This window comes from Polypterus senegalus, chromosome 10, assembly GCF_016835505.1.
Source record: "Polypterus senegalus isolate Bchr_013 chromosome 10, ASM1683550v1, whole genome shotgun sequence".
In the NCBI taxonomy this organism is placed as follows: domain Eukaryota; kingdom Metazoa; phylum Chordata; class Cladistia; order Polypteriformes; family Polypteridae; genus Polypterus; species Polypterus senegalus.
Genome location: NC_053163.1, coordinates 173341148 through 173369100, shown reverse-complemented (window position 1 = coordinate 173369100; position 27953 = coordinate 173341148). Strand labels below are relative to the sequence as shown.

General features: G+C 39.2%; 1 protein-coding gene and 7 non-coding genes across 8 annotated transcripts; 3 read left to right on the top strand and 5 right to left on the bottom strand.

Annotated features, from left to right (window-relative positions):
- On the bottom strand, positions 1 to 27121 carry LOC120538309 (histone H3-like centromeric protein CSE4). The gene is made up of 3 exons (XM_039767770.1): positions 26669 to 27121; positions 22496 to 22576; positions 1 to 466 (listed from the first exon to the last, which is right to left on the bottom strand). The coding sequence occupies exons 1-3, from the start codon at positions 27069 to 27071 to the stop codon at positions 45 to 47; spliced, it is 906 nt and encodes a 301-aa protein (XP_039623704.1). The 5' UTR covers positions 27072 to 27121; the 3' UTR covers positions 1 to 44.
- Positions 5224 to 5295, top strand: trnam-cau. Its single transcript has one exon. It is a non-coding gene; the product is annotated as a tRNA-Met (tRNA).
- trnaq-cug lies at positions 5632 to 5703 on the top strand. Its single transcript has one exon. It is a non-coding gene; the product is annotated as a tRNA-Gln (tRNA).
- Positions 7933 to 8004, top strand: trnam-cau. Its single transcript has one exon. It is a non-coding gene; the product is annotated as a tRNA-Met (tRNA).
- trnaq-cug lies at positions 10357 to 10428 on the bottom strand. The gene has a single exon. It is a non-coding gene; the product is annotated as a tRNA-Gln (tRNA).
- trnam-cau lies at positions 13397 to 13468 on the bottom strand. The gene has a single exon. It is a non-coding gene; the product is annotated as a tRNA-Met (tRNA).
- On the bottom strand, positions 16734 to 16805 carry trnaq-cug. Its single transcript has one exon. It is a non-coding gene; the product is annotated as a tRNA-Gln (tRNA).
- On the bottom strand, positions 17173 to 17244 carry trnam-cau. Its single transcript has one exon. It is a non-coding gene; the product is annotated as a tRNA-Met (tRNA).
- Positions 27122 to 27953: the final 832 nt, after the last annotated feature.

Below are 27953 nucleotides of genomic sequence, written 5' to 3'. Positions count from 1 at the left end.
TAGTGGCTCTGAAAAGAGCCTTTGTGTTTTCTTCAATTGCGTCTTTAAGCGCGTTCTCCACGAATGCGGCGAGCCAACTGGATGTCCTTGGGCATGATGGTCACTCTCTTGGCATGGATGGCGCACAAGTTGGTATCTTCGAACAGACCCACCAAGTAAGCCTCACTGGACTCCTGCAGAGCCATGACAGCGGAGCTCTGGAAGCGGAGATCGGTCTTGAAATCCTGGGCGATTTCTCTCACCAGTCGCTGGAAAGGCAACTTACGGATAAGGAGCTCAGTGGATTTCTGGTAGCGACGGATCTCTCGCAGAGCTACAGTGCCGGGCCTGTAGCGGTGAGGTTTCTTTACACCACCGGTAGCAGGCGCGCTCTTACGAGCCGCTTTTGTGGCGAGCTGCTTTCGGGGAGCTTTACCGCCAGTAGACTTACGGGCTGTCTGCTTAGTTCTTGCCATGTTCCCGACTTAATGTAATCTCAACGATTTACAGAATTCTTAACATAAAAGAACCCAACAAATGAGTAGAGAAAGCAGCACGAGGCGCCTTATATTGAGGTCCTATCTGTTTCCGATTGGGTGAAAGGAGAGGGGGCCGGGTGTGCTTTCAGGCTCAGCCCAGAAGTCTGCTTTTGATTGCTCGTTTTAAAAGCTCGGCGCGAATTTTGAACGCTGCCTTTGTTTCCGCGTCCTCGCCTCCTAACGGCAACTGCCGTCAACTGTTCACAGAATGCCATTGTGTTGAACACTTTTTAGTTTCTGTTATGCAGTAAAGCGAGTTCTCACCCAGACAAACATCCTGGAAAAAAATATCACATACGCGCCAATAACACACAAAAACAGCAAGAACTTAAGTCAAGGGAAAAGTCCACGGTAATTACACATGACAACAAACCGCACCATTTACTAGCAAGAACTAATACTAGGCAATATATTACACTTTCCCATTTTCTAGTGTTGTTCTTTATATACAACCCCTCTTAGTATGGCCCTGGTTGGACATAAAATATTTATTACAGATAGAAAAAGGGAACATCCATCCATTATCCAACCCGGTATATCCTAACTACAGGGTCACGGGGGTCTGCTGGAGCCAATCCCAGGGCGCAAGGCAGGAAACAAACCCCAGGCAGGGTGCCAAGCCCACCACAGAAAAAGGGAACATTTCAAGTTAAATATAGATTTTTTTAATATGATTTTGTGACAAAGCTACAGAAGAGAATGTGGAAACATTTGAAATTGGCAAGTTACACAGCTTGCTTTTTAATCGAATGCTACAATTGAGAAATAGACAACCTGAGGTGCCAATAAACTAAGCAGATGTTTTAAATAACACGAAAAACGGTTTTCAAAGATTTTTTTGGTTCCTGCATGCTTCACAACAAGCATGATAATGAGAATTAGAAACTGTTTCCAACATGCATTTCGATGAAAGGAAACAACATTCATCAATTTTTTTGATTCTGCTTATTTGGGTCAGTAGGAGTCTACCTCAGCAGTCATAAGGCAGGAACAATACATGAACAGGGCATCAGTCCATGACCAGGTACACACACAAAGGCTAATTTATCTAATGTCTTTGGACTTTGGGAGGAAACCAACACAAACATGGGGAGAACATACAAATTCTAAGCAGGAAGCGCCTGAGACACAAAACCCAGTCTGTTCATTGCAAGGCAGCTGTATCAGAACTGTTTTGTTCTTCTTCTGGGGGTCTGATGTTTTTCAAAATCAGTTGTCTGTTGAGTGCCCACCTCAGTATGTTAGATATCTGCAACTTTAGGTATTTGTTATAGAGGAAAGTATCTATTGTTGCTCATTTAAAGCTGAATGGGATGAGATTGGTGTTGTGCTTAATTCTACAGAAAAGAAAAAGGTTATGCAATGTGGGGTTTTAAAAATCCAGCATTTGTGAGGAAGTCTGCAAATTTCCCTGTAGTTAAAATTGGGATACAAGTGTTAGCGAATTTTGGAGAAGACATCAAGTCCATGTGTTACTTCTTTCTCCTATTCATTTTTTTCACACTGTTTCACTAACTATTTTTGTTGTAATCTCTAAATATTACCTTGGCACACACAGTGTTTGTGCAGTTTCACATGTGATTCCTCCAATCTTTTAAACGCCTGGCTGTGATGAAAACTAGTAAATATTTAAAGTGCCTTAACGGCATGCGGATCAAATCACTTTTACCTTGAAGTATGAACTATGAGATAAAGATCTTGGGATTGCACACTCTGCGGTGCGTTGGCGCCCTGCCCAGGATTGGTTCCTGCCTTGCACCCTATGTTGGCTGGGATTGGCTCCAGCAGACCCCCGTGACCCTGTGTTCAGATTCAACGGGTTGGAAAATGGATGGATGGATTGCACAGTAAAATATGTTGGATTAAGGTGCTGCTTGGAAAATCTTGGAAAGAGATGAGACGTGATTTTCTCGGAGTGATACTTTCACATCCCGCGACACAAGAATTTGTGCCAACAGATTTAACCACGCCCGGGGCCGGAAATAAAAGCCAAAGAGTAGATGGAAAAGTAGAATGTCGTAAAGAATTCAAAAACGTTGGCACGGTACACATTTAGAGCAGGTTAGAGATAATGGAAGTATGAAAATTTTAAAGTTCCAAAAAAAGGTTAGTAAAGATCACATTAGTGCATATGGGAATTATTACTTGTGAAATAACAGAACAGTGAAAAGAGATCGAATATATTGTTCAGATTTAAACTTTAAGTCGGAGACTTGTAGATCGTCTTAATTCGTGTTGCCAGCGAGAATTAAAAAATACCAAAAATGTTGACGCAGTATGAAGTCCCATGAGAAGGAGACTTTTAAAATGAGATTCTTTCAAGTCACCCCCTACTAACAACCATTTTCAAACAAGACCACTGTCATCTAACCTCAGTCGTGTGAATGCTTTAGGCAGACACACTTCCTGCACTCTCAGCTCTTATAAATTTTATCAGGACAATAATTTTATATGTTCTAGATGGCATTATTAAGTGGTTGTTGTCTGCAATATTAATGACCTTTGTTTATTAGTTCTTTTTCTGTTCCAAGATGGGTATTTTACATTTAAATCCCCTGCTAGGATGGCCGGATTGTTTGGAAAAGAAAATCCAATTCTTGTACAGGTAGATCATTCTGGAGGCTGTTGTATGGTGCATTTATTCTCAAAGTGCCGTCTCTAGTATTTAGCATCACTGAGTTAGCATCCAATACGGTTAATTGTGGTGTGGTTGATTCAGAATGTTCTATTCCTCTTTTAACAAGAATGGTCGTGCCGTCTCCCTTCCCTTTAATTCTGTCATATCTGCAAACAAGAGTGACTTCTCATTCTGAATTCTGAACTTGGATGTAGATAAGTCTCCCTGATTAGCATTACATCAATTAAATGCTAATCAATACATTTAAGAAGTTTTTCTTCTTTGTTTTGCATACCATTAGCATTCCATTCAGATAATCAATGTTAAATAATCTGGTGTATGTAGAAATATAGGAGCCATCAGAGAGAATATTCAGCAGGAATGGAGGCCACAGTCATAATATCTGTTCTTGCTGCACATAATTTAGCAATGAGTGTCTGAACAAATTTTAGAAAACTTCTGGTTTGGGGGCTGGAAAATGTTTTAAGGCTAAAAAAGCAGAAATATCTTCCATAGAGATACCAGCAGGGTAAGCCTTGAGCCCATTCTGTTCTTCTCTGGGAGGACACTGGGTGTAATCTCCTCTGTGCTCAGCAGCTTTGTATTAGTTTATACTCAACAATTTCCTCTAACATCATCTGTGAAGAAACACAGTGCCTGTTCTTCCTGAGGAGGGATAGACTTCCATGTTTTTGCTCATACTTGTGAAAACAAAAGGAATCTGGAAGTAACACATTTTATCATAGATTCTCAGTACCATTTTCTTGAGTTAAGGATGAGTTTCCTATTTACTTGTCTGCTCATAGCAACTGTCATGAGTAGAGTTTTACATATCCCACAGAGACATCACCAATCAGCAATTGATTTAAGCCTCTTAGCTTCAGGCTGAATATGTTAATTCTTTAGTCTCTTCAATTCTGTTTCATCAATGGATTTGTTCTGCTGTGACTTGTAGTAAATAACTACACAAAGATGTGCCGAGTGGCCAGTATAGTAGCAAAGTCATCAGTATGGTATGAGTATGCACATAGCAAAGGACGACTGTGTATCTATGAGGAGTTCAGGACATGTAGTGTTCACTCTGGAGTGTCGGTCAGAACACTGGCAAAGGATTCAGAGTATTCCACACAGCAGCTCAGAAGGAAATTATGCCTTATTTATTGGATGGTATATAAAAAAAGTATACATACATGTATATGAGTATGAATGTGTGTGAAATTATACAGAAAAAGCCATTAGTAACTTACACAAAAAAATCCACTAGATGTCAGTATTGTTCTCAAATAAGTCCTGTTACTAATTTGTCGGCGGTATAAAAATTAAAGCAATAAAGTTTATCAATAAAACCGCATAGGGAGATTTAACGTAAAGTATTGTAATATTAATGTAGCAACAAGAAAATAATGAGGTCTTGTGAAGCATTAGAGCAAATAAAAGACATATTCTAGGGACTATTATGAAATATTGTACTGCAGAAATAGCACAGTTCACAGTAGTAATGTCTCGTAACACCAAAGCGCAAAGTGAACATTTGAAAGAACTTCTGAAGGCCGACATGCACTATTTATTTAAATTATATGGTTTATTCGATTCCTATTAAAGAAATTGTCTATTAATACAATTCATAATGGTCTATTGTATTTGTAGCAGTCGAGAAAATAGACAAACTAAACTTTATGGCGTTTTGCACTATGCTGCCTTAAATAAAAGTAATGTTTGATACGTTGTTCTTTTGTTTTATTATACTGAAATGTGATGACATTGTGACGTTCTTATTATGAATTTATTTTTTTACATTCTCCAGACAGAAAAAATAACGGACAAACTCATTCTGTGGTAGTGACTTGCTTTAATATATGTTGCAATTTTTTGAAATGTGCAGAAGACAGACTGCGAAGCTCCCGAGTCCACCTGGAAACGAGGAAGCCGACATAAGAGCGCATGAGGAGATTTTCTCTAGAAGGCGACGGGAACGTACGGGCTTCATAGTGTTTGAGGTACGCTGATATATTAGGAACTGAATCATGTCCTGATTGCGACTGGAAGCTTGTACAGTTTTTACGTCACTGCAAAATTTCGTTTTCGTGAAGCAGAGTGGCGCAGCGGAAGCGTGCTGGGCCCATAACCCAGAGGTCGATGGATCGAAACCATCCTCTGCTATCCGATTTTTCAACATTATATTTACGTACATTCATTGGTATACGTTAGTTAACTTTAAAACTCTATACATTTGAAATATTGGTTTCTCTGGAAAGGGTTTTGTGATTGGGCATATTTCTATTAAAAGTACACAATATATTCTTTTTCTGGGTAATATGCACAATTCAAATGATAGATTTTTATTCGTGTCCTGGCTTTAGTCTTTAAACAACGCAATCATGTAAGAAAACAGAATAGTACTTACCAAAACAAAATTAGTTGATTTTGGACTTATTTTAATAAAGTGAATGCCTAAACACCGCGCGCATTTCAGTAGTACGTTGGACTTTAACGTAAGGTTCCATGGTGTAATGGTTAGCACTCTGGACTCTGAATCCAGCGATCCGAGTTCAAATCTCGGTGGAACCTGCGTCACGTTTTAAACAAGAAGATTGCTATTGACCACAATAGTCGGTGAAATGATTTCTACTTACGTATATCTGATAAATGCGTTTACCGTAACACGTTTCTGTTATTAACAAAGATAAAGATCTAGAGAAACTGACACGCGAATGTTCAGTTTGGCATAGCAACGCGGGGCAGTTTGCTCAATGTGCGTTAAAGCAAGCTACTAACCGGAAGATATTTACTTTAGCAAGGTAAGCTTGTAGTACGAGGGTGTTGTACCGTGTTAGCCATTATGAATGTAGAGAAAAGCCAAGCAAAATGACACCTTTTATTGGCTAACTAAAAAGATTACAATATGCAAGCTTTCGAGGAAAGGTGTCATTTTGCTTGGCTTTTCTCTACAAGGTAAGCTTTTAATGGTTCTCCAATCCTCAAAAAAAAAAAAAAAAGAATTCTTTTTGACACAAGTTCCAAAAAAAGTTTACAAAATGTCAGTAGCACGTAGTCGTTCGTATAGTGCAGACTCAGAAGGTCAATTAAGGAAGGCTTGTAATAAAGTAGTTTAGGCGCAGAGGATCTGCATTGTCAACATCAGCTCAGAGATTACATGGTGGATGAGCCTGTGGTGTGCTGGATAATGAGACTATCTGTAAAACAGACCGCAATTTGTGAGACTTAAGGACCGCGCCTCTGACAGGGATGTGAACAACACTGGGACACCAAAAGGAACAATCCTCCCTGCTCTTCTCTTCACTCTTTACACCTCATACTATAAATAAAGGATCAGGTCATGTCACTTGTGGAATGTCTCAGATGATTCAGCAATTATGAGGTAGATTGAGAACAGTGATGGGACAGAGGAGAGGAGTCAGGTGAACAACTGTGTTACTTGTTGCAAAGAGAATTGTCTGCATCTCAGAAATCAGCAAAACCAAGGAATTGCTTAATGACTTTTTTGACGCACCAAATAGCCGGTATGTCTGGTCACTATGCAGGGAGTAGATATAAAGAGAGTGAGCTTCTACAAGTACTTGGGGGTTCACATCAATAACAGGGTGGACACAGAGGAACTACATAAGGAAGGGCAGAACATACTCTTTTGTTACTTGGAAGACTCAATAGCGACGTCCATCATATCTTCTGTGACTCTTTGATAACCAGTATGTTATGTTTGTTGGGCTGGAACATCACTTCAAGAGAGGCCCACTGAATGCACAAATGAATTACAAGGACAGGCTCAGTTATAGGATGCATTCTGGACCATGGAGGTATAGCAGCAAAGGAGAGAAGTAAAACAAAAGTGAGTGCCATTATGAACAATGCTGCACATCCTCTCCATGACACACTAACACTGAGGCATTTTCTTTCTTCTTCCTTTTTAGTAATTCTGGTGTACGTTCAGAGAATAGTGAGTGTATATTTGTATTTATCTGTCTATTTATGTATTTCTTCTTTTAAAGAGCTTTTATAGAAATCATAATTTCCCCATGTGGACAAATAAAGATCTATCTATCTATGTTATATAGTGCTTTTCATATCTATCTATCTATCTATCTATCTATCTATCTATCTATCTATTATATAGTGCCATTCACATCTATCTATCTATCTATCTATCTATCTATCTATCTATCTATCTATCTATCTATCTATCTATCTCTCTATCTATCGAGCACCCAGACATGCGTAACTGAGGGATGTCCAGCTACTAACGTTTGAATACATTTATGATGTTGTTTTTGCAATATTTATTCAGTGAGGCAAAGGAATGTTAGTGTGCACTATTCTGTTTCCTAAGTATAAATTCTAAAACTTCACAATTGTACTTTTCCAAAGAAAATGTTTTTTCCAAATGACTCTGCTCTAGATAAGCAGGTTAAAAAGATGGAAGGACGAATGGACATATTTGGGTAAAGCACGATGCACAGAGCCACCGACTATGTATGACAACAATTATGACTTTCTTTAAAAAAAAAAAAAAAAGATTTGAAAATTTTTATATGATATACAATATTTCAATTGAATAATAAATGTATTGCTTTTCTCTTGCCTTGTTATTTTTATACTCTAGTGTCTTTTGTGATTTAATTATAGTTTTGAACATTTGAGACCTATTTAAATCGTTTTATGGCACCGTTAAGTGATCATTTGGTTTATTTTTATTTTATTCAAACTGGATTTGAAAAATAACGCCCTCTAGCGACATGTTGATTATTTATTTATTTAATTTACATAACTATTAAATCATGAAGCAGAGTGGCGCAGCGGAAGCGTGCTGGGCCCATAACCCAGAGGTCGATGGATCGAAACCATCCTCTGCTAATATTTTCTTTTAACCTTTTATTATTCTGTTCAAAGCATCAATTGTATTTCCTCTTATGTGCATTGCTTATTTTGTTGTGCCAATAGCATACTGTAATCATGTTTTCTTTTTATAGCTCCTTGCACTGGAACATATTGTCCATCGTTTTATAGCCGAGTCTATGCTGCTGGGTACAAGGCGGGAACTAATCCTGGTCATTGTATATCCACACGTCTATCTACACTCATTCCAATGGCGTGTTCGCTTGTTACTGGTCGCACGGGCAGTAAGGGTTTCCCAGGAGAGAATTTTAGATTAGATAGATAGTTCCGTTCTAGGTAGTACCTTCTAGTTCAGGGGTGTCGAACTCCGGGCCTGGAGGGCCACAGTGGCTGCAGGTTTTCATTCTAACCCTTTTTCTCATCAGTGACCAGTTTTTATTGCTAATTAAATTATTTTTCCCATTTTAATAGCTCTCTTTTAAGGATTCTTCTTCTGTGACTCTTTGATAACCAGTATGGTGTGTGTTGGGCTGGTAACATCACTACAAGAGAGGCCCACTGAATGAACAAACTGATTAAAAGGACAGGCTTAGTTATAGGATGCATTCTGGACCATGGAGGTATAACAGCAAAGGAGTGAAGTAAAGCAAAACTGAGTGCCATTATGAACAATGCTGCACATCATCTCCATGACACACTAACACTAAGGCATTTTCTTTCTTCTTCCTTTTTAGTAATTCTGGTGTACGTTCAGAGAATAGTGTGTGTATATTTGTATTTATCTGTGTATTTATGTATTTCTTCTTTTAAAGAGCTTTTATAGAAATCATAATTTTCCCATGGGGACAAATAAATATCTATCTATCTATCATATGGTGCCTTTCACATCTATCTTATAGTGTCTTTAATTTCAGTCTATCTAGCAGCTATCTGTTTTTTTTCTGAAAAACAACATTAATAGATGTGCTCTTGACTTTTTTTGTGAAAAAGAAAAAACAAACAGTCATATACAGATTTTGTTGACTTTGTATGAATTTTTTTTTTCCCTTGTAGATTCAAGTGTTTCAAGAATCCACTTAGGCTACGTACCCGAATCACATACCTTTAAATGAGAGAGCAGGAATGCGATCGGAAGCAGAATGCGTCCTTTTGAGGGCATGAGAGAAAGTGAGCAGAAATTAGATGGAATTTTGATGGGATGGAGATGAACCTATGAGGGGAGAATAATCATACCTTGCATACTGCAAATTCAGTGGGCATTTGGCCCGTATAAAATAATGTATCAGTATAGAGGGATACATTTAGTTAACCAGTCAGTTGTGGACATAAACATGAAGTGAGGCGAATGTATTAATAAATAGCAACAGAAAAAAGTTAGACTTGTTGAGTGCCATGTCACAAAGTCAGTGAGTCATATATTGTCCAAAAAACCATATCCTAACACAGGGTCATGGGGTCTGCTGGAGCCAATCTCAGGCAACACAAGGCGCAAGGCAGGAACAAACCCCAGGCACGGCGCCAGCCCACCGCAGGGTACAAGCACACAGCACAATTTAGGATCACCAATGTACCTAACCTGTATGTCTTTGGACTATAGGAGGAAACTGGAGGAAACCCACACAGATATGGGGAGAACACGGAGAAGCGAATACATATCCTTCAAAAAAAGTCTGCGCCTAACTTATAAAAACATGAATGATTCAAAACTGTAATGCACAATTACTTCCCAAAACGTTTGTGTGCAAAGTATATAAGACATCCATATAAAATAGTAAATGTTCCTAAATTCTTCACACTTATGGCATATTTATAAATCATAAATCACCCATATCATGTTAAATTTGTGCGTGTAAAAACGTGCCCTCAAATATCTCTGTGTGGTAGAAAATACAGAAAGAGAAAGAAATTGTCCACCTTTGGGTTAAGAAAAGAAATCACTGTAATGTTTTTATCGATTTTGGATGGAGAGTGTTGAGAACACAAATATTAGCTGATTAATATTAGCAAATATTAATTATTATTAATAATATTAACAGATTAGCTACCCCAGATTATTGATCACTTGTGAGAGCCAAGGGCAATATACCGGTATGTGTTTTCCAGGAGAATTTGGAGGTCTGCACAGTCACCCTGTAGATCAGATTAACCTCAATTGTCAGCCGCTAGCCACACTGCAGATATTTTAAAAACGGACAAACCAGAGTAAACTGTCTTAGATTTTTCACGAAGTGTGCAAGTTGAGAAACCAGTTACAGTCCTTTTAAAGGTATGCTTTTAAAACTCGCTCTGAACTTTTACCACTGAACAGTAAGGTCTCTCTTTTATTTCGTGCGTCCGCTTTTATGAACCAAGGCAAACAAACAAACAATCAGGTCCCACCGAGATTTGAACTCGGATCGCTGGATTCAGAGTCCAGAGTGCTAACCATTACACCATGGAACCGTGTTACCCCGTTTGCTCTAGGACATACACTAATAGCAAACAACTGAAATGTTCTTATTTTAACTTTTGGTACTAGTTTGACATACTAAAAAGTTTTTAATGTTTTTTTTTTTTAATGTAAATATACTTTTAATACTTCTGTGCCCTCAGAATCTTTATCCGATGCATACACTGCATTTTTGCGTCACATATTTGGGACGAACTTCACACATTTAAGAGTTTTAATTTACCTCTGGTAAGAATTTTCGCAGTTCCTACCTGTTATATCTCACCTTCCCACTTAGTTGAGCTCACCTGAATTTTTCTGAGTGTCTTAGGAGACTCTTTGGATGGCAGTACCAGTTCATTTCCTATGTTGCCCAAAAAGCAATTACAGACATTCTAAAAAAAATCGTCAAAATAAGAATCAAACGAAACATATTGTAGCATACCTGTGTCCTGATGTAAGAAGGACTAACTGTTTGGTTGGCCAAGGACTTTGTGAGGGGATACCTGGAGAGACCGGCTTTAAATCCTCGGAAATTGAGAGGGGCGTGTCTCTGCTGCTGAAACCCAGCACCCTGGTTGCGTGAAAGTGTACCCTAGTCACAGGTAAGCTCACGGAGAGGAGGGATAGTGAGGCAGACAAGTTGCCTGTGACCCCGGCTGAGCGAGAATTTAGCACCACCTCTCTAATACACCTTTTACCTTCAGATGCGCTAGATTGAAAACCGCATGGGGAGTGGCGTGATTATTTCGCGCTGTCCACTGCCGTTTTCCGAGACCTGAACGAGGGAAACAAGCCTTGGGTTCTCAAAGATCAGGGGCTATAGGTCTAGCTTCTCTGAACATGTTGGGGGAACGTCTCTGGAAGATCAGGGGCAACACGCCTGAGATCGGAGCCAACAACCCCGGCTAACGATTCCACTGAGCAGGCGGTGTTTATGTGCGGGCAAATGGGATAAGCAGCTGCGATCGCCCACCGCCCCATAAGACCTAAGTGTAAAGCGGCAAATTCCATTCCAATCCCGTTACAATACTAAACGTGTCGAATTGCTCGAGATAAAACGCGACAACAAAAATTACGATTTTTATACCATATTGTAGAGCATCGAGATCGAAAGACTAAGACCCACAACGAATAGGAGTTAAGCCAAATAATGGGCGCATTTTATTCCACAACAATGATCACACCTTGCATACTGCAAATTCATTGGGCATTTGGCCCGTGTAAAATAATGTATCAGTATTGAGGGATACATTTAGTTAACCAATCGATTGTGGAAATAAACATGAAGTGAGGCGACTGTATTAATAAACAGCAACAGAAAAAAGTTAGACTTGTTGAGTGCCATGTCACAAAGTCAGTCAGTCATTCATTGTCCAACCCACCATATCCTAATACAGGGTCACGGGGTCTGCTGGAGCCAATCCCTGGCAACACATGGCTCAAGGCAGGAACAAACCCCAGGCAGAGCGCCAGCCCACCGCAGGGCACACGCACACAGCACAATTTAGGATCACCAATGTACCTAACCTGTATGTCTTTGGACTGTGGGAGGAAACTGGAGGAAACCCACGCAGATATGGGAAGAACACAGAGAGTTAAGCCAAATAATGGGCGCATTTTATTCCACAACAAATGATGTACAATAGTCTTCTAGCAGAATCAAACTGCGCTGTAAAAGCCGCTCCGTTAAAATAACAGTCAATTCACTAGACGGGCTATTTCACTCTCGCAGTGTTACCGATCGTCGTCAAGCGTCTCGTGTGTTGTCCCTTTCCACATCTCTGCGTTATCATCCGTATCGCCGTGTTTATTATGTCCTGACAATCTCCACCAGCGTTCTCGAGCCTTCTTGGACTTGAAAGGTATAATAAGAAAATTCAAGGGGTTCCAGGAACGTAGAACTCAGGGCACATGTAAATACCCTGCTCGATTACCTCTCCAGCCCCGTCTCTAGGGTGACAATACTGGGTACTACAGTGTGTATGTACTCTACATTGGATAAGGCCGTGTTTTTTTTTTTTACACTTCGTTGGCCCTCTAGAACACGGGTGTCAATCTCCGGTCCTGGAGGGCCGCAGTGACTGCTGGTTTTTATTCTAACCATCATCTTAATTAATGACTAGCTTTTGCTGCTAATTAACTTCCTTTTCCTTAATTTTAATTAACTTGACTCAGGCTCATTTGTTGATTTTTGTTCCTTAATTAGATGCCAGATAATAACGATATAAGACGAGCTGCCACATAACCAGTTCACCCGTACCCATCACACAATATCTGAACATAAAGAAAGGTGAAGGTCTCAGTAACGCTGATCTCTCAGGTCACCAAAACATTTGGAAGGTGTTCTTAGAAAAAAAAAAAAAACACAAAATCAACAGCCTTTGAAATGTCTGCTGTGGCAGAATGAGAGCAGCAACAAGCCATGGAATTAAATAACGGGTTTAATTAACAGCAAGAATCAGCTTCTCGTAGGAGTGGAATTGGTTGGAGTTAATTTAGAGCACTGAATCCTTAAAAACAGAGCTATTAAAATGAAGGGAAAAATAATTTAATTAGCAGTGAAAACTGGTCACTGATGATAAAAAGGGTTAGAATGAGAACCTGCAGCCAATGTGACCCTCCTGGCCCGGAGTTCGACACCCCTGAACTAGAAGGTACTACTTAGAACGGAACTATCTATCTAACATAAAATTCTCTCCTGGGAAACCCTTACTGCCCGTGCGACCAGCAACAAGCGAACACGCCATTGGAGTGAGTGTAGATAGACGTGTGGATATACAATGACCAGGATTAGGTCCCGCCTTGTACCCAGCAGCATAGACTCGGCTATAAAACGATGGACAATATGTTCCAGTGCAAGGAGCTATAAAAAGAAAACATGATTACAGTATGCTATTGGCACAACAAAATAAGCAATGCACATGAGAGGAAATACAATTGATGCTTTGAACAGAATAATAAAAGGTTAAAAGAAAATATTAGCAGAGGATGGTTTCGATCCATCGACCTCTGGGTTATGGGCCCAGCACGCTTCCGCTGCGCCACTCTGCTTCATGATTTAACGGGTATGTAAATTAAATAAATAAATAATCAACATGTCGCTAGGTGGCGTTATTTTTCTTATCAACTTAGACTAAAATAAAAGTAAACCAAATGATCACTTAACGGTGCCATAAAACGATTTAAATAGTTCTCAAATGTTCAAAACTATAATTAAATCACAAAAGACACCAGAGTATAAAAATAACAAGGCAAGAGAAAAGCAATACATTTATTATTCAATTGAAATATTGTATATCATATAAAACTGTTCAAATCTTTTTTTTTTAAAGAAAGTCATAATTGTTGCCGAACATAGTCGGTGGATATGTGCATCGTGCTTTACCCAAATATATCCATTCGTCCTTCCATCTTTCTAACCTGCTTATCTAGAGCAGAGTCATTTGGAAAATACATTTTCTTTGGAAAAGTACATTTGTGAAGTTTTAGAATTTATACTTAGGAAACAGAATAGTGCATACTAACATTCCTTTGCCTCACTGAATAAATATTGCAACAACAACATCATAAATGTATTCAAACGTCGGTAGCTGGACATCCCTCAGTTACGCATGTCTGGGTGCTCGATAGATAGATAGATAGATAGATAGATAGATGTGAATGGCACTATATAATAGATAGATAGATAGATAGAAAGATAGATAGATCTTTATTTGTCCACATGGGGAAATTATGATTTCTATAAAAGCTCTTTAAAAGAAGAAATACATAAATAGACAGATAAATACAAATATACACTCACTATTCTCTGAACTTACACCAGAATGACTAAAAAGGAAGAAGAAAGAAAATGCCTCAGTGTTAGTGTGTCATGGAGAGGATGTGCAGCATTGTTCATAAAGGCACTCACTTTTGTTTTACTTCTCTCCTTTGCTGCTATACCTCCATGGTCCAGAATGCATCCTGTAACTGAGCCTGTCCTTGTAATTAGTTTGTTCATTCAGTGGGCCTCTCTTGAAGTGATGTTACCAACCCAACACACACCATACTGGTTATCAAAGAGTCACAGAAGATATTATGGACGTCGCTATTGAGTCTTCCAAGTAACAAAAGAGTATGCTCTGCCCTTCCTTATATAGTTCCTCTGTGTCCTGTGACCAGTCCACCCTGTTATTGATGTGAACCCCCAAGTACTTGTAGAAGCTCACTCTCTTTATATCTACTCCCTGCATAGTGACCAGACATACCGGCTATTTGGTGCGTCAAAAGTCAATAAGCAATTCCTTGGTTTTGCCGATTTCTGAGATGCAGACAATTCTCTTTGCAACAAGTAACAAAGTTGTTCACCTGACTCCTCTCCTCTGTCCCATCACTGTTCTCAATCTACCTCATAATTGCTGAATCATCTGAGACATTCCAGAAGTGACATGACCTGATCCTTTATTTATAGTATGAGGTGTAAAGAGTGAAGAGAAGAGCAGGGAGGATTGTTCCTTTTGGTGTCCCAGTGTTGTTCACATCCCTGTCAGAGGCGCGGTCCTTAAGTCTCACAAATTGCGGTCTGTTTTACAGATAGTCTCATTATCCAGGACACCACAGGCTCATCCATGTGGTGTTATGGGTCCACAGCTCGTGGAGAAAAGGCCATTGATTTTAAATAAATAATCACCGCACCCGAGGCGGCTTCGTGAGGGGGGCGTTGTTGTAGCGAGCGCGGGCAGTCGTCGATGTGGGCGTTTCTCACCGTGTGCACAGGTGAGGAACTGCCCACATTCGTGATTGCTCCCGTGGCTAATGCTGCAGCTGTGATGGCCCCTCACGTTTTTAAAAGAAGCGCAAGTCGGTTGGGGAGAAAGAGGGAGAATCGAGAGGAGAGGAGAGGAGAGGAGAGGAGAGGAGAGGAGAGGAGAGGAGAGGAGAGGAGAGGAGAGGAGAGGAGAGGAGAGGGAGCGTGGAAGCAAGCGGTGCAGGAGAGAGACGGACACGCGGAGCGTGTGGTGAGCGCGCGATCGAGCGCTCGTGGGCAGCTGCGAGGAAGCTGGGTGTTAGGCCGACACCCAGGTGTTTGTGTAGATGTCGCTCCCGCTGAGTGATCTGGTAGCGGGAGTGACAAGGTGAAAGCGACGGGCCGCAGAGAGGCCATGGAAAAGGCAGCGGAAGTCGGGAGACTTGGTGATGGAATCCCCAACGTGGCGACCTGGCCGTTGAGGGTAATCAAGTCTCGGGGACTGGGATGAGTGCCAGACCGAAGCCAGGGATCGGGAGGTCTCCAGTCTCGAGCGTGTGATGTAGGAGGGCAGCTGCAGAGAGCGTCTTGCCTGCTGCTAAGCCCGTACAGGATAAGCAGGTGAGACGCATACAGAAAATAGGCACCGGATTGTGTTAGTGTTTTAAGATTGATTCCATAAGAAGATTTAACCTCCGATTTTAAGGATTGTTTTTTTCTATTGAGTTTTAACCCCCACGTGTTCTTTTAATGGATTATTTATTTATTTATTGAAGAACTTGAAGATCTGCACTATTTATGGAACACTGTTTTTGATTTGATGGACAATTATAAATAAAAGCACTGTTGCACTTTTTGTATACCTTCCCCTTGCTGGAATCATTTGCCTCCATTGACTAGCTCACTCGGTTACATTATCGACGGTGTTGGGTTCGAGTGCTTCCAATAGCAATGGGAGTGTGGAGCCAGAACCCACATCGTCACAATCCACCATGTAATCTCTGAGCTGATGTTGACAATTGCAGATCCTCTGCACCTAAACTACTTTATTACAAGCCTTCCTTAATTGACCTTCTGAGTCTGCACTATATGAACGACTACGTGCTACTGACATTTTGTAAACTTTTTTTCGAACTTGTGTCAAAAAGAATTCTTTTTTATTTTTTATTTTTTTTTGAGGATTGGAGAACCATTAAAAGCTTACCTTGCAGAGAAAAGCCAAGCAAAATGACACCTTTCCTCGAAAGCTTGCATATTGTAATCTTTTTAGTTAGCCAATAAAAGGTGTCATTTTGCTTGGCTTTTCTCTACATTCATAATGGCTAACACGATACAACACCCTCGTACTACAAGCTTACCTTGCTGAAGTAAATATCTTCCGGTTAGTAGCTTGCTTTAACGCACATTGAGCAAACTGCCCCGCGTTGCTATGCCAAATTGAACATTCGCGTGTCAGTTTCTCTAGATCTTTATCTTTGTTAATAACAGAAACTTGTTACGGTAAACGCATTTATCAGATATACGTAAGTAGAAATTATTTCACCGACTATTAAGTGGTCAATAGCAATCTTCTTGTTTAAAACGTGACGCAGGTTCCACCGAGATTTGAACTCGGATCGCTGGATTCAGAGTCCAGAGTGCTAACCATTACACCATGGAACCTTACGCTAAAGTCCAACGTACTACTGAAATGCGCGCGGTGTTTAGGCATTCACTTTATTAAAATAAGTCCAAAATAAACTTAATTTTGTTTTGGTAAGTACTATTCTGTTTTCTTACATGATTGCGTTGTTTAAAAACTAAAGCCAGGACACGAATAAAAATCTATCATTTGAATTGTGCATATTACCCAGAAAAAGAATATATTGTGTACTTTTAATAGAAATATGCCAAATCACAAAACACTTTCCAGAGAAACCAATATTTTAAATGAATAGAGTTTTAAAGTTAACTAACGTATACCAATGAATGTACGTAAATACCAGGTGAAGAATACAATGGTGAGATATGCTAATGTTGAAAAAATAGTTAGCAGAGGATGGTTTCGATCCATCGACCTCTGGGTTATGGGCCCAGCACGCTTCCGCTGCGCCACTCTGCTTCATGAAAACGAAATTTTGCAGTGACGTAAAAACTGTACAAGCATCCAGCTGCAATCAGGACATGTTTTAGCTCCTAATATATCAGCGCACCTCAGACACTATGAAGCCCGTACGTTCTAGAGACCATCTCCTCATGCGCTCTTATGTCGGCTTCCTCGTTTCCAGGTGGACTCGGGAGCTTCGCAGCCTGTCTTCTGCACATTTCAAAAAATTGCAACATATATTAAAGCAAGTCACTACCACAGAATGAGTTTGTCCGTTAATTTTTCTATATGGAGAATGTAAAAAAAAAAAAAAATTCATAATAAGAACGTCACAATGTCATCACATTTCAATATAATAAAACAAAAGAATAACGTATCAAACATTACTTTTATTTAAGGCAGCATAGTGCAAAACGCCATAAAGTTTAGTTTGTCTATTCTCTCGACTGCTACAAATACAATAGACCATTATGAATTGTATTAATTAATTAATAATATATTAATTTCCTTAATAGGGATCGAATAAACCATATCATTTAAATAAATAGTGCATGTCGGCCTTCAGAAGTTCTTTCAAATGTTCACTTTGCGCTTTGGTGTTACGAGACATTACTACTGTGAACTGTGCTATTACTGCAGTACAATATTTCATAATAGTCCCTAGAATATGTCTTTTATTTGCTCTAATGCTTCACAAGACCTCATTATTTTCTTGTTGCTACATTAATACTGCAATACTTTACGTTAAATCTCCCTATGCGGTTTTATTGATAAACTTTATTGCTTTAATTTTTATACCGCCGACAAATTAGTAACAGGACTTATTTGAGAACAATACTGACATCTAGTGGATTTTTTTGTGTAAGTTACTAATGGCTTTTTCTGTATAATTTCACACACATTCATACTCATATACATGTATGTATACTTTTTTTATATACCATCCAATAAATAAGGCATAATTTCCTTCTGAGCTGCTGTGTGGAATACTCTGAATCCTTTGCCAGTGTTCTGACCGACACTCCAGAGTGAACACTACATGTCCTGAACTCCTCATAGATACACAGTCGTCCTTTGCTATGTGCATACTCATACCATACTGATGACTTTGCTGCTATACTGGCCACTCGGCACATCTTTGTGTAGTTATTTACTACAAGTCACAGCAGAACAAATCCATTGATGAAACAGAATTGAAGAGACTAAAGAATTAACATATTCAGCCTGAAGCTAAGAGGCTTAAATCAATTTCTGATTGGTGATGTCTCTGTGGGATATGTAAAACTCTACTCATGACAGTTGCTATGAGCAGAATAGTGAATAGGAAACTCATCCTTACCTCAAGAAAATGGTACTGAGAATCTATGATAAAATGTGTTACTTCCAGATTCCTTTTGTTTTCACAAGTATGAGAAAAAATATGGAAGTCTATCCCTCCTCAGGAAGAACAGGCACTGTGTTTCTTCACAGATGATGTTAGAGGAAATTGTTGAGTATAAACTAATACAAAGCTGCTGAGCACAGAGGAGATTACACCCAGTGTCCTCCCAGAGAAGAACAGAATGGGCTCAAGGCTTACCCTGCTGGTATCTCTATGGAAGATATTTCTGCTCTCTTAGCCTTAAAACATTTTCCAGCCCCAAAACCAAAAGTTTTCTAAAATTTGTTCAGACACTCATTGCTAAATTATGTGCAGCAAGAACAGATATTAATGACTGTGGCCTCCATTCCTGCTGTTGTGAATATTCTCTCTGATGACTCCTACATTTCTACATACACCAGATAATTTAACATCGATTATCTAAACGGAATGCTAATGGTATGCAAAACAAAAAAGAAAAACTTCTTAAATGTATTGATTAGCATTTAATTGATGTAATGATAATCAGGGAGACTTATCTACATCCCAGTTCAGAATTCAGAATGAGAAGTCACTCTTGTTTGCAGATATGACAGAATTAAAGGGAAGGGAGACGGCACGACCATTCTTGTTAAAAGAGGAATAGAACATTCTGAATCAACCACACCACAATTAACCGTATTGGATGCTAACTCAGTGATGCTAAATACTAGAGACGGCACTTTGAGAATAAATGCAGCATACAACAGCCTCCAGAATGATCTACCTGTACAAGAATTGGATTTTCTTTTCTTTATCAATCAAGCCATCCTAGCAGGGGATTTAAATGTAAAATACCCATCTTGGAACAGAAAAAGAACTAATAAACAAAGGTCATTAATATTGCAGACAACAACCACTTAATAGTGACAGGACCAGAAGAACCAACGCACTCCAGGATACACACACTCTCCATTCATCAACTCCATTCCAGAACTGAGCTCAGACCACAACCAACTTCAATGTATGCACTGAATTCTTTCTTAATAGAGTTTAATATTTTACATTTTAAATTGATGAATCACGTTATATAACTTAGCGGTGCATTTTCAGTTGGTCTCAGGAGGAAAACACCTTATTCTGAGCTGTAGCACTTCTTATGGTTTTTATCTTATTGTCGACTAGGGAGCTCTGCCCCTTGCTTGCTTCGCTCTAACCCCCAGGTTTGGTTAACCAGATATACAATTTAAAGACATTGTTAATTTCATGGTAATTGTTATATATGCATTATTTTCACTTTTAGTTTAAAAGTTTAATAAAAACAATACTATGTCAGTCTGTGTAGTTCGGTGCTGGTGAAGCGTCTATTTCACAACATGTCATCTAGAACATATTAAATTATTGTCCTGATAAAATTTATTAGAGCTGAGAGTGTAGGAAGTGTGTCTGCCAAAAGCATTCACATGACTGAGATTAGATGACGGTGGTCTTGTTTGAAAATGGTTGTTAGTAGGGTGTGACTTGAAAGAATCTCATGTTAAAAGTCTCCTTCTCATGGGACTTCATACTGCGTCAACATTTTTGGAATTTTTTAATTCTCGCTGGCAACACGAATTAGACGATCTACAAGTCTCCGACTTAAAGTTTAAATCTGAACAATATATTCGATCTCTTTTCACTGTACCATCATTTCATAAGTAATAATTTCTATTTGTACCAATGCGATCTTTACTAACCTTTTTTTGAAACTTTTAAATTTTCATACTTCCATTATCTCTAACCTGCTCTAAATGTGTACCGTGCCAACGTTTTTGAATTCTTTACGACATTCTACTTTTCCATCTACTCTTTGGCTTTTATTTCTGGCCCTGGGCGTGGTTAAATCTGTTGGCACAAATTCTTGTGTCGCGGGATGTGAAAGTATCACTCCGAGAAAATCACGTCTTGTCTCTTTCCAAGATTTTCCAAGCAGCACCTTAATCCAACATATTTTAGTGTGCAATCCTAAGATCCTTATCTCGTAGTTCATTTAAAGGTAAAAGTGATTTGATCCGCATGCCATCAAGGCACTTTAAATATTTACTAGTTTTCATCACATCCAGGCGTTTGAAAGGTTGGAGGAATCACATGTGAAACTGCACAAACACTGTGTGTGCCAAGGTAATATTTAGAAATTACAACAAAAATAGTTAGTGAAACAGTGTGAAAAAAATGAATAGGAGAAAGAAGTAACACATGGACTTGATGTCTTCTCCAAAATTCGCTAACACTTGTACCCCAATTTTAACCTCAGGAAAATAGAGGGAAATTTGCAGACTTCCTCACAAATGCTGGATTTTTAAAACCCCACATTGCATAACCTTTTTCTTTTCTGTAGAATGAAGCACAACACCAATCTCATCCCATTCAGCTTTAAAGGAGCAACAATGTGTACTCTCCTCTACAGCAAATACCTAAAGTTGCAGATATCTAACATACTGAGGTGGGCACTCAACAAACAACTGATTTTGAAAAACATCTGAACCCCAGAAAAAGAACGAAATAGTTGGGGTGATACAGCTGCCTTGCAATGAACAGACTGGGTTTCGTGTCTCAGGTGCTTCCTGCTTAGAATTTGTATGTTCTCCCCATGTTTGTGTTGGTTTCCTCCCAAAGTCCAAAGACATTAGATAAATTAGCCTTTGTGTGTATACCTGGTCATGGACTGATGCCCTGTTCATGTATTGTTCCTGCCTTATGACTGCTGGGGTAGACTCCTACTGACCCAGATAAGCAGAATTAAAAAATTGATGAATGTTGTTTCCTTTAATCGAAATGCATGTTGGAAACAGTTTCTAATTCTCATTATCATGCTTGTTGTGAAGCATGAAGGGACCAAAAAAAAAAATCTTTCAAAACAGTTTTCCTGTTATTTAAAACATCTACTTAGTTTATTGGCACCTCAGGTTGTCTATTTCTCGATTGTTGCATTCGATTAAAAAGCAAGCTGTGTACCTTGCCGATTTTAATTGTTTCCACATTCTCTTCTGTAGCTTTGTCATAAAATCATATAAAAAAATCAATATTTAACTTGAAATGTTCCCTTTTTCTGTGGTTTTCTTGGCACCCTGTCCGGGGTCTGTTTCCTGCCTTGCATCCTGTGTTGGTTGCGATTGGCTCCAGCAGACCCCCGTGACTCTGTAGTTAGGATATAGCAAGTTGGATAATGGATGGATGTTCCCTTTTTTCTATCTGTAATAAACATTTTATGTCCAACCAGGGCCATACTAAGAGGGGTTATATAAAAGAACAACACTAGAAAAAGGGAAAGTGTAATATATTGCCTAGTTTTAGTTCTTGTCAGTAAATGGTGGTGTTTGTTTTCATGTGTAATTACCGTGAACTTTTCTTTTGACTTATGTTCTTAAGTTGTTTTTATGTGTCATTGGCGTGTATGTGATGTTTTTTTCCAGGATGTTTGTCTGAGTGAGAACTTGCTTTACTGCACACTAGAAACTAAATACAGTAGCGTTCAATGCAATGGCATTCTGTGAACAGTTGACGGCAGTGGCCGTTAGGAGGCAAGGACACGAAAACAAAGGCAGCGTTCAAAATTCGATAGATAGATAGATCCCCCGCTATATCGCGTTTCAGCTATTGCACCCCAGCTATATCGCAGATTTTTCTGTCGAACATATCTAACATTTAAGCAATGCAGTAAATCAGTAAATATATATACATTCTTCACTACGGTAGACAAAGAGTTTTGCGGTTCAGTCCCAGATGATTTCTTACAAGGCCCGTTATTGGCTGAAAGAGGACACTCAATCAATCAGAGCGGGATTTTCATTCTCTTTGGCTCTGATTGGCTGCTGCTAACGTGGTGTAATCTCGCAAGAACAGCGAGCATGGGTCCCGACGCATCTCAGTTTGCTGCATATCACCTACCTTGCTTGTCGTCCGATTGCTGTGAGCAAACTTTTTGTTTTGTTTTAAGCCCTTTGATGGCTCCCAAGTGTCCTACATTTTCTAAGAGGGAAGGAAAGTGTTACAAGGACGTCGCTCACCATTATGGCTTGAATGAATCGATGGTACGCTACATTATTATTATTATTATGTTACTCATATCCTTATCCCGACATTCACATATGATATGTGTTTACAAAGTGTGTTTTAATAAGTTTGCATGTGTTTAAAGCATGTGGGAGGGGTATTTTAAGCCTTAAAGTATACAAAAAATGTTTCTTTATATGGTCTTTCTATATCATGGATTTTCACCTATCACTGATGGGTCTGGAACATAAAGTCTGCGATAGGTGGGGGATCACGGTAGATAGACAGACAGATAGACAGATAGACCGATAGATAATGACAAGACACTCTCTCTTCCCTGACTATGTCCTCTTGTTGAGACTTAAAATAGCGGCCTGGCTAATATTTATAAAATTCCTAAAACTGTCAGGGATATTGTCTTGTTCATTATTCAGAGTAGTGTTTCTCAACTGCTACTATTGCGTATAAAGGTAGTGGGTTGTGGCAGGTCGCCACTATGACAGTCGTGCACAACCACCCCTTCCACATTGACTACTGTGTTTGATTCGCCAACAGGAACCTCCACCCACCTGCTCTGAAAATTGTGCTCCATTCACCAATGAAGAGCAACCCCTGTGGGTCGTGAAGACAATTCCATGGGAAAAAGTGAGTTGCAACATAAAAAAAGGTTAAGATACGCTGACGTAGACTGTATGAGCAAACAGCAAACCTACATTTCTTTTTTGTGCAATCCATGAGCAAGCCATATATGTTTTGAACCTGCAAACAGTTTAACTCTTGTCTGGCATAAAGTTTGTTTAAAGAAAAGCACACAAGAAATAGCTAGGAGGACTGAGCAGAGCCACATTTACTACTCAGCACAAACTTATATGTACAAATGGTTCTGAAAAATCAAAAATGTACATGTATAGAAAAGTAAAATCAATCAATCAAACAATAAATAAACCTATTTTTTTAACCAGGATACGAGAAGTATGAAGCTGAATAAAAATTATCCACCTTAATAAAGTGATACGTGTTTGTGTGTCTGTCTGTAAGTCTGTCCTATGTCACTGTCATTCCAAAATGTAGCACATCACAAACATTGTCAGTAATAAACACACAATACATTTGCCATTTCAATAGAAGCATTAACACCGCTTTCAAGAATCCCTTACCAAATGGCATATCACAGAGACATACATATGCATTGCATGATGGGCTGCAAATATTAACGCTGAGGTCTGCATTGATTACTTAGTTTTTAATCCATTTTAGACTGATAGCACGGTTAGTTATGAATATTATTGTAGTGCTCTTTTAAGAGAGAAACGGAGTAACTTACAAAACAGTTTGCATTTTTCCTCAGCAAGTGAAAATAAAACTCTATACAGTCAAAGAATTACATTTAACTTAACTTCCTTTAATGTTATTCAATTAGAATTCTTCAGCAACAATAGAAAATACATAAATAAATGTTGTCCAGCAGAAAAAAATCCTCATATCTTTGTTTTCTTTCCTTAACTTTACCAAGGAATAGAATAAACTATCTATCTATGCTGTAGGCCGGGGCGAGGTGTGGAAACATGATGTCTTCCTGTCTGTGCTGTTTTCTTGCAGGTTTGCAATTCTTGGGATCACATTTCCCTCATTTTATAGTTTCCAACAGTCTTTTGTCTGAAATCAACCAATAAAGTACAGTGAATGTTTTCTAAAAAATATTAAACTTTTTGTCACACATTCTTGCTGTTAGTCAAAATGTTCAGTTTCGTTTGACCGCTATACTTTCAAGTCACTTTGCCATTACTCTTAATGGAATACTCCAACCAAAAAAGATTTTTTTTTTGTGTGTGTTAATAACCGCATGTACTTTTTAGTGATGACCAAAACAAAATTTAATCATGTTTTTATGGAGAATGGAGGTATAAAAAATGTTATGATAGAACAGGTGTCAATGGTAACTTATGCTGTGCAATAAACAATATCAAAAACAACCATAAAAAAAGAAAATCTCACTTTACTCGGGTCACAGAATCCAAATGCCACTTATCCACTTGTGGTTTCACAACATGCAAAATGCATTTATATTTTGCCAAATATTTTAAAATACTTTCAGGAAAACTAGCATAAATGTGAAACATGTTAATTAGGATTGAGCTTTTCAGTTCGACATCTGTCTCTCACCCTCATTCATCGATCAAGAGCCATGACTGGAGTGACCTGCTTTGGGTCACATGTGAATCAATAATAGAGATTTAAAAAAATTATATTTTAAAATTCCAAAGTCTTATCTACAAAATCAACCTGGCCGCCCTTAACTAGCCCAAAAGACAAAATAAAAACGAACAGTATACTGAATTATACTTGCTAATTTTAAAGGAAAAAACACTTGGTAAAATACAAAAAATTGCCTACATACATAACACAAAACAATTATGAGTTATTATTGAAATTTATAAAAAACAAAACAAACTTTCATGTAAAATTTTAAAAAGTTACATCAAATTTAGTTAAGAGAGGCAGAAAGTCAAAGATTATTTGATTTTTAAATGTGGAAATTTTGTTTCACCAGGTTGAGCTTTGTACTCTAAATCAGGTGAAAAGTAGAGCCGTGCAAGCTCGCGATTTGAATCTGTGCGCCGCTTTTAGAAGTGCGTGTTTCCGATTAGGTCCGGTCAATGCCTTTACATCACATTGCTTCGGTCTTTTTGAAAAGTAGTTTACGGCAGTCTGTTGGTAAAAGTGAATGAATAGTCAGCGATAATGTCTGGTCGTGGAAAAGGAGGAAAGGGCCTTGGCAAAGGTGGTGCTAAGCGCCATCGTAAAGTTCTTCGTGACAATATCCAGGGTATAACAAAGCCTGCCATTCGTCGCTTGGCTCGTCGAGGTGGAGTAAAAAGGATTTCTGGCCTAATATACGAAGAAACTCGGGGAGTGCTTAAGGTTTTTCTGGAGAATGTGATTCGAGATGCCGTTACTTACACAGAGCACGCGAAAAGGAAAACCGTCACTGCTATGGACGTCGTCTATGCATTGAAACGGCAAGGTCGAACCCTATACGGCTTTGGGGGTTAAGATATGAGGTAGCTAATGTATAGAAATCAATGGCTCTTTTAAGAGCCACTCATTCTCTCTATATAAAGAGCGTGTCATGTAATATGGATAACGTGGCCAACGCAGGGTAAGTGCTTATTTCGTATGCGATACATTCCTGAATGAAAACGTCCAGGGGACGGGAGACAGTTTTTTTCCTCTGCATTAAAAGGACTCATATTAATTATAATAAAACTGTCCTCCACCACTACATCGGATTTCGTTTTCTTAATTGAAATTTAAAAAGCGAGTGGATTTTACAGACTTAATTCCACGTCAGTTGCTCGTACAAAATCACGTGTTATCGACTGAATAGCGTCTTATTTCGCCACTTAGCAGCCTTGTCCCCTTAAATGAAATGCACTGAATGATTTTCTATAAAGTATGCGAAATATTTAGACTATTGCATTTGCGTGGTATCTTTAAAATTAGTTTACTTTCAAAAGTTGACGAAAAGTGTTGAAATAGGCGGTATATTCAGACACTCGCCACCTCCAAGTCAATCGATTTGCAGAGAAAGATTAGCATAAGAACCCGCTGAAGAAACGATAGCTTTACGTCAGACAACTGGTGGTATGCGAGGCCTCCGCTGAACAGCCAATCATTTACTCAAGGCTAATAAACATCTGCCTGCCTTGAGTCGGCCGGTCGCTCTAGCCGATTTGAAAGTATCTACAGCCAAACATTTTTTGCAGACTAAAGCGCAAGCCTTAACTGTCTGATAAGATTAGTCTACCACCAACCACACACTTGAACGGTACCTAAAACCGTTTGGCGTGTAGCACCCGCAAAATTTTAAAACGGCAAGAAACTCCCCATCATAACGATTGATTAGGCCTAAATCGGGGCCTTTCGATCAAACTATAGGAAACCAGTCAAATTACATGCTCAAAGTAGTGGTACGTCCTTATGCGAGATTATGCTCTTCGATTGAGGGAAGTTGTGGCTCTGAAAAGAGCCTTTGTGGTGTAATACTGAAGGTCTGCCTTTATGCACGTTCTCCGCGGATACGTCGGGCCAACTGGATGTCCTTGGGCATGATAGTCACTCTCTTGGCATGAATGGCACAAAGGTTGGTGTCCTCGAACAAACCTACCAGATAGGCTTCACTAGCCTCCTGCAGAGCCATGACGGCCGAGCTCTGGAATCGGAGGTCAGTTTTGAAATCCTGAGCAATTTCTCTGACCAACCGCTGGAATGGAAGCTTGCGGATGAGGAGCTCAGTAGACTTCTGGTAGCGGCGAATTTCTCTCAGCGCCACTGTCCCAGGCCTGTAACGATGAGGCTTTTTGACTCCGCCAGTAGCAGGAGCACTTTTACGAGCAGCCTTGGTGGCGAGCTGCTTTCGAGGAGCTTTACCGCCAGTAGACTTGCGAGCAGTCTGCTTTGTTCTTGCCATCTTAGTTTGTCTACTTTCTCGTCTTTGGGAAAATATACGAGGAAAAATTGCCTTCGTTGAGGTTTATATAGAGAAAGGCTCCGTTCTGATAGGCTACACCAGGAAGGGGTGGGCCTACGATTATTGCTGTCTTTCTATTTGACGTGACAATTTCTAATTGACCAATTAGCAATCGGAACTCGTTTTTGAAAGTCGTTTTTGGTTTCACGTCCAACTTCCTTCCTCCTTAGTTGATGTCGACCGTTGCAGCTCACATGGCAATGCTTTTTTATTTATTTTAAATCTTTGCTCTCATTGTTTCCAGCCTAATCGTGAACACTGTAGAGCCATTACATTATTTTTCCTTAATCTGATTTTTTTTGTTTTTCGGGCTACGTCAGCCTCCAAGTTACAGGGTGAGTTTAATATGGGAAGCGCTCTACGGGGGAGTTATGGCTGCTCTTACGTTTAGCAGAAAGAAGCATGAAAGGAACAATGCTTTGATATTCCTTTAAAAACAAGAAACCGACAAAAGGAAGGGCTATGTGGCTGATAAAAAATAAAGCAAGCCAAAGACGACAGCTAACGGGTTTCCTTCTTTTTTTAAATTGTTGTGATGTTTACTTTTTATTTAACCATTCGAAAAAGAAAAACTAAATAATGAAAAGAGAAAGTATTCAATAATACTGTTAGGATCTTCCAGGTCTTGTCAGGTATTCTTCCACTTTCTAAAGCTCTTTTTCTGATTTTCAGATCACCGAGGGCTGAAACTAATACAGTACAATACAATTTATGTTTGTATAACCCAAAATCACACAAGCAGTGCCGCAATGGGCTTTAACAGGCCCTGCCTCTTGACAGCCCCCCAAGCCTTGACTCTCTAAGAAAACATGAAAAAAAATG

What these genes read in the sequence shown, in the direction of transcription:
- LOC120538309 (XM_039767770.1), bottom strand. Translation starts at nt 27,071, where the DNA reads ATGGCAAGAACAAAGCAGACTGCTCGCAAGTCTACTGGCGGTAAAGCT. An exon ending in CCGACGTATCCGCGGAGAAC is followed by an intron (nt 22,577 to 26,668) that starts GTGCATAAAGGC and finishes CTTCCCTCTTAG; the next exon opens with AAAATGTAGGACACTTGGGA. An exon ending in GCAATCGGACGACAAGCAAG is followed by an intron (nt 467 to 22,495) that starts GTAGGTGATATG and finishes TGAGATTACATT; the next exon opens with AAGTCGGGAACATGGCAAGA.